Source organism: Saccostrea cucullata, unplaced genomic scaffold, assembly GCF_032062105.1.
Source record: "Saccostrea cucullata isolate Sc308-1 unplaced genomic scaffold, CSIRO_AGI_Scuc_v1 ctg590, whole genome shotgun sequence".
Lineage (NCBI taxonomy): Eukaryota > Metazoa > Mollusca > Bivalvia > Ostreida > Ostreidae > Saccostrea > Saccostrea cuccullata.
The window spans coordinates 4,978-16,399 of record NW_026928156.1 but is presented as its reverse complement, the minus strand read 5'-3'; the positions used below and the strand labels follow the sequence as shown (position 1 = coordinate 16,399).

The following is an 11,422-nucleotide window of genomic DNA, read 5'->3' as shown; positions in this document are numbered from 1 at the left end:
ATCCACCACGAAATGTAAAATGTTACATACATAAACACTCAACAATGCTTCATCCACAAATTCAAATCCCCATGAACTAAGAGTATTTACTCAAACAATGAAAACTTGAACCCACGAAAATTTGTGATTTTACGATAATTTTTCCCCCTTGTTTTTATATCATTTTTTCAAATTGATCTTTCAGGGATTTCAGTTCATACTCGATTTAAGTCAACATTTCATAAATTTTATTGTCGTTATAATGTCCATTTAATGACCTTGTAAGCAAATATGGCCTATCATTGGGTCGTTTTTGGCTGACTTGTTTGATATCGATTGTTAGGACTCTGTTTACAGGTATACTGAATTCGACTACTGAAATTTTCGTCTACCTGAACATTATAAAGAGCTCACAGTGGGGTTGAAAGGTCAACAAGGATGCTTACCTCTCGTCGGCACCTGATCTCCAGAATATCATGAGTAATTAATGATTATACTTTACATAATTTGAAATTAATTATACTGTTTGTTATCTTCAAAATTTACATTCAATCAAAACTTTATCTATGAAGGATATGCATGGAGATAACGAACAGTATTCAATATCAAAGTCCATAAAACAATACAAAATAGGAGTAGCGCAAACACGGACCTCCAAAACATCAGAGGTAGGATCAGGTATCATGGAGGAGTGAGCATCCTCTGTGATCGGTCACACCCGCCGTGTGCTCCTTGTTATGATCGGGAAATAACGGAAAAATCCGTCGTCAATTCAGTATATAAAAAATTGCCTAACAATTAGTATGAAAAATCTCAGTCAGCATTTGACTCAATGCTTAATTGTATTTGCTGACAAGGTCATTACTGTATACAGGGACATTTTCGCCCCAGTTTAATTTTCGCCCCTTTCGCCCTACCCTCATTTGGGCGAATTTAAAACGGGCCAAAATTGTTTGCAAGTGTGAAAGGGCGAAAATAACCCTGTATACAGTATATCGACCATAGAACTTACGAAATGATGACTTTAAACGAGACTGCTGATATTCTTTGAAATGGAGATTTATATTAACGATATAAAGATATTCTAATACGACCATCGCTTAGATAGCTAAAATGGCTATCAGTAAAGCATTTTTTATTCTTTAATCGATTGTCGTTCGATAAAAGTACTTGATTTAAATACATATGTAAAATATAACACTCCAAAAAAAATTCATAATCCAGGTTTATTGGTAAATAGAATTTAGTTTATTTGTATGGATATATTCAAATTTTCAAAAAAGGATTTAAATTCTCTTGATGCATCATTTAATCAAATTAAGAAACCGTTTATGAAAGTTTGAGAAAATATTATTTTTAGAATATGAATTGATATATTTCGTTCGGTTTTCTCTTCGAATGGACCATGATTAACTCACAAAAAATCATCGGATGATTAATTTATTTTGTGATCCATTCAACTCGCATTTGTGGACTTATTTATTCCTGGCATATCAACGTAAATATACTTACGCTTATTTACATATGTTTTAATTAATGTATGTAGTCTTTCAAATCATTTTGCATCAGTATTCCTTACTTATATATTCCTGAGAGAAAACGTGATGATTTGCCATACTGTAAACTTTTGAAAAGTTTTTTTTTCATCATTTTGTGTACAAAAACAATTTTTGATTTTTCATATTGCTACCCATTTGTTTTTTTCCACGCCAAGGATTCTTCACAATTCCATAATCTCAAATTTTTGGGTGAGAATCTTGATTTTTTAATGAAAATTTTTGACTTCGGACAGATCATTTAGATTCCTGCTTATATAAGATGCACAACTCTACTTTTGCATTTTACAACATATTGCATTCAATTTAAATACGATCGAATCGCTTTAAGTGCAGAACTCCATTCTCATTAAATTTGAACAATTTCACCTGTAAATGAAAAATGTAGAAATCCATGCAACTCACCATTTTCTAGAAAGGTAAAAGTGGCACTTTTCTTTTTTGACAAACTGTTTGTTTTATCCATTTTTCTCTCCGTAATGAAATCAGCTGTTGATTCCAGGATTTACTGATAGGTGAACAGGTGCCCCTTTTTATAAAATGGCCAACTCACGGAGGCTGTCTCTCCCGATAGTTTGTGTCTTTTCGATATTAATTACTGATCTTTTTCAGGTTTGATGTTAATTGAATTAACGACTGAGAAGACACCCACTTCCTGTAACATCCGATTAGACAGACGAATCTTCAAACCTTTCCACGGTTACCTTTCATGCCGACATTCGTACGATCCTTAATGCATTTTGTAAATTAGCGGCATTAGATCGACTGAGAGATATTTTGGTATTACAATTTCTCTCCACATTTGCTTTCAAAAAGAAATAAAATTTCATGAATCTTTATTTAATTTGTTTTGTCTATTTTTGGTACCCCCCAAAAAAACCTTTATTAGAATACGATGTCTAAGGGCCTAATCCACCTGTATCTTCGCATCTAGTTACTTTCCATTTATAAACTTCTGGTTCAAAAGGTCAAACGTCCAAATGACTCTGACTTCAAACAAAGTCTGTCATGTAAATGTTATTGTGCTTCTTTCCAATAACAATTAATTGTAGATTTAGCCTCTTTGGAATTCCAATAAAGTGTTCTAATATTGATATTTGAAAGTAAAAGTTTTGTAGATTAACAATCCTTATAAAGGTGCAATTAATTAGTCTTTTGTGTCGTTTCTTTTTAATTAGTAATTTGTTTGTGGATTTATAAATGTATGGCTTTTGTTAGATATTTTCTCTGATTTTATCAGGTATAAACAAGATCATGAAATAGCGTATCCAGACCTGGAATATTCGTACATACGGACTAAACATCACGTCACCCTAAAATTGAGGAGTAGTTTCTGCTCACAACACAAGACAATAAAAGTAAAGATGACAGTAGTTAATAAATGCTCATCTAAAGGACAGATGATACAAACAAACGTTTGTCAAAAATTTTGAAAATAACAACTTGAATCAAATTTATGTATGTAAAATGAACAAGTTAAACCGTAAAGTTTTTAATTTTTCATTTAAACTTTCACAGAAATGGGATTGGAATTGACAAAAATCTATATAGATTATGAAGAATGGTTGGTGAAAGATACAATTTTGATCATCATAGAAGATTTACAACTTCTTAATATTTTTGAAAATGATTATTTGCACCATTTACAACAGAAATAGGCCCAAAAATATATCGGTATATACCAATCCAGACATCCATTTTTTGTATCATCTGTCCTTAAAACAATTTTCGTAGTTTTCATTGAGCAATTCGTGCCTCCTCAATAAAAAACTGATGCTCAAAAGGATATTTTTTATGAAACATCTTTGGAGCGTTTTGCTCTAGAGTCGCAAGAGGGTTGTTCCACACGTTTGTGGTTCCGAAAACCACTGCAGGACGTGGAAAAAGGTTATTCAAATGATCTTAGTAAGACAGTTATAGATAAAAGTTGCAATACCATTTGTAGAATTAAATTTTGGCATGAACAATCTCTAAAACCAGGTGAATTGTTCACAAACAGGTTGATGAAACAAGAATATCGCCAGTCTCGTTAGAAGTCATCATTTCGTAAGTTCTGTGGTCGATAAAATGACCTTGTCAGCAAATACAGTTTTTCATTAAGTCAAATGCTGTCAAGTTGTCGTCGGATTTTTTCCATTATTTCCCGATCATGATAAGAAGCACACAGAAAATGCTCACTCCTCCATGACACCTGAAACACCTCTGATGTTTTATAGGTCCGTGTTGCTCTGTTCCAATTTTGTATTGTGTAATAGACCTTTGAGCTTGAATTCTGTTCGTTATCTCCATATATTCCATTTCTCCCTCTGTAATACAATTTATATGTAAATACTCGGTAAAGCATTAGATTCTAAATACTCGGTAAAGCATTAGATTCTAAATACTCGGTAAAGCATTAGATTCTAATTCTATTACATTAATTTTAGATAAAGTTTTGATTTTCTGGATTTGTAATTGTATTTTATCTTCTGTATCTTTCTATAAGATTGTAGAATCTTTGAAGATTAATTGTAGATTGAATGAAAATAAGCAGATTAATTGATTGATAGTATTAGTATATTGATTTACGTCCCATTCAATTTTTTTTTACTAATATAGAGACGTCACCATATGCAGACTTTGACCGCTACCCGGCCACTCAGGGCCATTGCGCAGTACGGGATCTTTATCGTGCCAACGCCTGCCATGACACGGGGCCTGGGTTTTTCATCGGAAAAACCATCGTCGGAACCCACGGGTTTTCTCTCCGTTACACTGCATTTAAATGCAGTGTAACGGAGAGAAAACCCGTGGGTTCCGACACTGCATTTAAATGCAGTGTAACGGAGAGAAAACCCGTGGGTTCCGACGATGCGGAAAAACCCGCAGTTTTTATTTCAAAGTGCCGAGTGCATGGCGAAAGAATAGCTGCTACCCTTTTTATCTACTTAAGTCATTCGCAGACGGGATCAAAACTCAGTAACTACCGATCACGAGAAAATAAGTAGATGTTCGATAAGTCGAAAATCGAGGAATTGTTAAGTAAAGAAATATAAAGAGGTCATTCATTTCATTTTAACACATACTGCTATATGATTTATTAAATTAGATGTAATCTTGAATGCTAGCGATCATAACACTGTATTATTACTTTAGCAAACCATTGTTGACCGAAACGATTTCATTAAACACATGATAACGGATTTTTCCCGTTATTTCCCGATCATAACAAGGAGCACACAGCAAATGTGACCAGCATGCAGGGGATGTGCACTCCTCAGTGACACCTGATATCACCTCTGATGTTTTTAGAGTTCAGTGTTTGCTCTTCTACCGATTTTAATGGTTTGAATGGACATTTGATCTTGAATACTGTTGAATACTTCATTTACATACTAGTATTTAATTATCATTGTTTTCGAGGCGGTGTTATAATTTTCACATTTTCATTGAAATACATCAAACACATCATATTCGTTGATCCCGTCTTACACATCACTTTTTTTCCTAATATGAAAATAGAATATTCACAAGCATTGTTTATTAAGCTAACTATTTAATGAGGATTAAAGAATTATTTTGTTTGATTGTTGTTTAACGTCCCTCTTGAGAATTTTTCAATTATATGGAGACGCCACCACTTGCCGGTGGAGAGCTACAAATTTTTGTCTTACGCTCGGCACTCTGGGCCATTGAGCGGAGAGGGATTATTTCGTGCTAACACATACTGCGACATGAGACGTCGGTTTATACAGTGAGTGAGTCTCATCCAAAGGACCGGTCTCCACGTCCCACAGTGGGATTCGAACCTGCGATGTAAGGGTCAACTCCTAACTCCGCGACCCTAGAGCAGACCCTCTAACCACTGCGCCACTCGGGCGACTATAGTAAATTGTGGAAATAAACGCGTGTAAGAAAGGAACGCATGAAGTATACAGAGATAACGAACAGTGTTCAAGCTCAAAAGTCTATTACACAATACAAAATAGGAGCAGAACAAACACGGACCTCCAAAACATCAGAGGTGAGATCGGGTGCCATGGAGGAGTTAGCATCCCCTCCAGTCACACCCGTCGTGTGCTCCTAATTGTAATTAGAGGGGTTAAGCAGATGACCGTGGACGTCTACGTGTAGCTAGATTGATTGATTGATTGTATACTGTTTAACGTCCCTCTCCAGAATATTTCACTGATATGAAGACGTCACCATTGCCGGTGAAGGGCTGCAAATTTAGGCCTATGCTCGGCACTTACAGCCTTTGAGCAGGGAGGGATTTTTATCGTGCCACACCTGCTGTGACACGGGGCCTCGGTTTATACGGTCTCATCCGAAGGACCGCCCCATTTAGTCGCCTTTTACGACAAGCAAGGGGGTACTGAGGACCTATTCTAGCCCGGATCCCCACGGAGATTGTGTAGCTAGAGAAATCCTCTAATTGAATGCGATTTACGTTATCAGTTTTGCATACCACGTAATTCTACAAGTTGTACACGACGTGTAGATTCGTAGGTGAGAACTTGTACTTCTTAAACTTAAACTACAGAATATATATTTTACAGCTGTTGTTTGGTATTAAGTTGAGAATTTATTACATACATCCAATGCATCTTTTTTATTTTAAGTCATAGATTTATTTTATACAAATGGATTGTAAAGTGCCTTGCTGAAATTACGTTTTATACGTACCGGTACACGTGCAGTTTGTTAAACAGAACACGATGATAGTTACCTGTACGTGTAAAATCACTTCTAGGTTTACACGTACAAGTAGAGGTACACGGTCAAATATTTAACTTCTCTAACATCAGGATATATCGGAATTCCAGTGTGTATATTATGTCCTAACAATTAGTATGAAAAACATCAGTCAGCATTTGACTCAATGATAATTTGTATTTGCTGAAAAGGTACTGATTTTAAAACAAGTCAAGGTCATCTTTAAAGGCCCTTGTCACGAATATCAAAGGAGAAATGATAGACATTTCTAGTAATGGGATGTTTTACACATACTATGATCTTTGGTACTATCTTTAAAGTGAGTGAATTACTGGCACACTAAATAAAATTAGTCTAATACATACTAAGAAGAAATTTTCTGGATGCTTCACTATACCAATCAATTAAATGTCAGTCGTGTTCAATAACCTCCAATCCGTCGTATATTGATGAGATCGCTTTTGAAGTGACAAATAAAACAGATGTTAATTTCTGAAATGTTCTTCTGCTATAGCGTGCTAGGAGTTGTTAAACTTTGGTTTCACAAGAGAGTTAAGTCTTCCACGGTGTTATTCGACAGGAATACTAGAGTTCAAATTAACCAAAATTTTGTTAATCTTTAACTGATCATAATCAGGAATAACATTTGATTCTTCGTTTATCTCTGGTAGTAAAAAGTTGCATGGAGATCATCGGTCTGCGTGAAATAAATAATTTCTCCGACGTCATTAGAACCAGATTATCGGTCGGCCTTGACCTTCAAACCTTTCACTTGTACAGTCCAATTTATCCCTTAAGGTTCATATTATATTATACAAATTGTTGCATAAACGCAATAGATTTTCCGAAAGAAATGTTATATTTTAAGATAAAACTATTTTAGCATCAGAACAAAAAAAATAGCTAAAAAGATTTCTGACGCTAATAATAAAGGATATGGAGATAACGAACAGTATTCAATATCAAAGTCCATAAAACAATACAAAAAATAGGAGCAGAGCATACACGGACCTCCAAAACATCAGAGGTGGGATCAGGTGCCATGAAGGAGTGAGCATCCCCTGCCGACCAGTCACATCCGCAGTGTGCTCCTTGTCATGATCAGGATATAACGGAAAAATCCGTTGTCAATTCAGTGTATAAATAATGGACTAACAATTAGAAAGAAAAACGTCAATCAGCATTTGACTCAATAGTAAATTGTATTTGCTGGCAAGGTTATTGTATCGACCATAGAACTTAGGAAATAATGACCTTAAACGAGACAGCTAATATTCATGTTTCATCAACTTGTTTGTCAATAATTTACCTCGTTTTAAAATTTTTTCATACGTAGAGCTCTTGCGTGTCGAATCAACTGAGAGATATAAAGCAGTATGCATTGATGAAGGTATATTGCTGCATAAGTAAGGGAAGTTGACGATAGAAAAGTTAAAGTCATCACGTTTATCATAGAGCTTGGTTGTTAGATTACCATTAACGTCTTTTTCAAGTAAAATATCCAAGTATGAAACAGATGTGTCAGACTCTGTGGTATCTTTTCCACGGGATATATCGTATCGATATAGGAATGGAAATTACCATTGTTAATTGACAATACGCAGTCAATATATCTAAATGATGAGCTGGAATGGATATAACCATTGTTAATTGACAAAACGTCGTCGATATACCTAAATGATGAGCTGCATGACCTCAAATGCAGTATGGGTTGGAAGGGGAAGAGTGACGTCATCATATTTGATGTTTATAAGACAAACACCTTGAGACGGTTTTCTTTATTCTAACCTTGATGGCTTAAATACATACAAATGGAGCGTTAACATTCATCAACACATTATAGGGTATCTCTTTTGTACGAATTGTCGGCTACTGAATTGTCATCTGCTGCGATCTTGACCGGAAGAAGAATACCATTCTTCCGGATGTAATTGTTCAGCGAGTGATCACTGTTAAATGAATTCATTGGCGCCAACAACAAACCTTGGCTCTTCTTTAATGTTAAATTGTCATTTATACCACCGGATTCCTTACTCAAATCAGTTACCCTTTCAGAAGAAAAGGTATATATCTGATTGCCATCTTTATTGTCTATTCTCTCTGTGTCTTTCAATGTCTTTCTGTTTTCAAGACATTCCTTGTTTGGTAGAGACACCATTCCGACTTTCTCATTATATAGGACTCCTCTACTTGATACCGAAGACTGGTCAAAGTCGGTTGAAGCAATGGTTCGAAGCTTCTCGTTCAATCTAGTACGATTCTGATGCCGTATGAAGTGAGAGACACTTTGTTGTTCTACGGGTACATCCACCGGCAATTCTTCTTTTTTCCTTACATTTTGTTCTTTGTGTTCCACAGCCTTGAAAATAGGCACGTTTCCATAACATTGTTTCACTTCCTTTTGAGATTCTCGAGTGCTGTTGATGTCATCCTGATGTATGTTGTGCTCGTCATCGATTTTTGAGCACATGTCTGAGATTTTATCCCTGTGTTTTTCATCCTATGTTCTTTGAATTTCGTTTCTTTCAAATCCAATTCTTCTTCTGTAATGTCATCAATTGATGTACTGTCTTCATCACAGTAAGAGTTTTCTTTATTTTTCTTGACACTTAAAGATGTGAAATACTTTGTAAAGTTATTTAGAGACTCGAAAAGTCCTTCGTCCATCAGTTCTGGCGACAAGACGTAGCTCTTTCTGACACTTTCCTCCAATGGATCGGACGGAATATTGATATTGACAAGATATTTGTCTCGTCTCTTGTGTATACGCATCGGCGGATCCAAACTGCGCGTGCCATGAACTGGAAAATGGGGAGATAATGATAGCTCGTTAACTTCAGCGATTTCCTGGTAGGAGTTAGACCGTTGACTGCTGGAGAAATGCACAATATCTGTGTATCCAGAATTCTTCTCAGAGTTCCGTTCTATTGCTGTGAGGTAACCATCGTTGTCCGAGTTTTGTCTCTTTCTAGCTGAGGTACCTACAAAAGTATAATATTTATTACACCGGATGTCATTTGTCTTTTAAAACAAAATATATTTATTCTATGAATTATATATTTTTGTAAGATTTTAAACCATAATTTGGATTTTTGGCTTGTTTTCTGTATGTTTGCAGTTTATAGCATCTTTTATAGATAGACTTAACTTAGCAGAATATATCTTAAAAATTGTGACTTTAAGGTGCAAGAGAGTAGCTCTTTGTTATAACTGGCATAGAGTTTTTCTATATTCGCAAAGAAACTTTGAACATTGTGAATTCAAAAGAAAAATGAACTGTATATTTCTAAGTCCATATTAAGGGAGACAAAGTATCTCTCAAAAGACCTATTAAGGCAATCGGAAATGATTGCTTAATTTTTTTTTTAATTACAACAAAGTGACTTTGAACTCTAATTTGAACAATTGTTCAAACCTAAGCTCGGGAAATACATAAGAAATGGCGCTGAATTAAAACTTTAAGAAACCTAGGATGAGCCTTTTCTTTGTACCTTCTGGGTTGTCCATGATCTGAAGATAGTGGGGATCCGCATTGGTGGGCAGGGTGTAATGAGAATCACTTGGAACACTGCCAGCAATTTGAGTTATCCCCCTTTGTCTAAGTCTCCGTTTCCTGTGAAAAAATAATATCAAAGTATCTCACCATCCTGTTCCTTATAAAGCATTTTGATATTAAAAATAAAATAATTTGTAAAAAACTTTTCTTTCTTTAAAATTGAAATACCGGTAGTTGTAAAATCGCCTTTGAGACTTTGACTGATGCTAATAAATGATAATAAAAGTAATTTGCAACAGTTTATTTTAATACATTTCCTTATTGATTTGATATCTATACATTTATAAAGCCGTGTATGTTTCATATATTATTTCCTGGTATTGTATAGTTTGATATATTTATATATCAAAATCTCTCTCTCTCTCTCTCTCTCTCTCTACCTTTTCTTGTAAGTGTAGATAACCAATGCTGCAATTATGTTTCCAATAGTCATCACACAACCTATTATTGCCCAAATTTGACCGTTATCTGTCATGAAATAAAAAATATATAATCAGTCACAAACTTAGATAAAACGGTTTGTAATGAATTGAAAATTGTTAACTTGGAAAATTCTATTATCTACAACTGTTAAAAAAATTATTATCTTGTACCGCTCTATCTTCATTTAGTAATTGCCAAAATATACAACTTTCTATAAATTGGTACCTTAAAGATAATAAGAAATTCTGGTGAAAGTACAGCTCTTTGTAAAACATAAAATCTCAAACAACTTACCTTGTTGGTATATGAGCATGTTCTGGGGCCCTTTACTAACCCAAGTCTCCTTTGTGTGAGGTTCTAAAGACATCCCATCAACTCTAGAGAAGGGTCCGGGGGTAGAATTGCCTGGAGAAGTGTTACCAGGGGCAGGTTTGCCTGGAGTAGTGTTACCGGGGGTAGTATTCCCTGGAGTGGTGTTCCCGGGGGTAGTGGTGTTACCGGGGGTAGTATTCCATGGAGTAGTGTTACCGGGGGTAGTATTCCCTGGAGTGGTGTTACCGGGGGCAGAATTGCCTGGAGTGGTGTTACCGGGGGTAGTATTCCCTGGAGTAGTGTTACCTGGGGCAGGATTGCCTGGAGTGGTGTTACCGGGGGCAGGATTGTCTGGAGTGGTGTTACCGGGGGTAGTATTTCCTGCATCAAGTGTAGACGGTGTGATCAAGTTCTCTTCACGAATCATTATATTCTCTTTTACCAAATCGGTGGTCATTTTTAAGATAAATAATATACGATCTTTTAATGACGTTAACTCTTTCAGTTTCACCACGATTTTGATATCCAAACATGGACTTCAACAAAGAATATTTTTAATTTCATCCTCCAATTAAGTCGTGTGACGTACTTCGCTCTCTGTGCTGCAGCAATTGGTTCCGTGTTTATTGAACTTGTTGACTTATCAAGAGAAAATACATCAAATGTCTTTCATTTTTATAAAATTGAAATAAAAATATGTAAGTACGTGTACCTATAAAAATTTTAATCAATAAGTAATTAAAACAAAAACGGCCCAGGTATACTGCTCGAATATCCGAAAAAGCCTAGGATTCACGGATAGTAGATTGGTAATAATCTCTCCAATATTTTTGTTCAGTGAAATAAGTAAAGATAATAGACAGTTATCAAAAGGCCAAAAACCTCTGGAAACATCAAAGAG

General features: G+C 35.4%; 1 protein-coding gene across 1 annotated transcript; it reads right to left on the bottom strand.

Annotated features, from left to right (window-relative positions):
• Positions 1 to 7,504: 7,504 nt before the first annotated feature.
• On the bottom strand, positions 7,505 to 10,978 carry LOC134276628 (uncharacterized). Its single transcript, XM_062758872.1, has 4 exons — positions 10,504 to 10,978; positions 10,167 to 10,254; positions 9,722 to 9,843; positions 7,505 to 9,211 (listed from the first exon to the last, which is right to left on the bottom strand). Exons 1-4 carry the CDS (start codon positions 10,976 to 10,978, stop codon positions 8,622 to 8,624), a joined length of 1,275 nt encoding a protein of 424 aa, XP_062614856.1. The 3' UTR covers positions 7,505 to 8,621.
• Between the last annotated feature and the right edge of the window lie 444 nt (positions 10,979 to 11,422).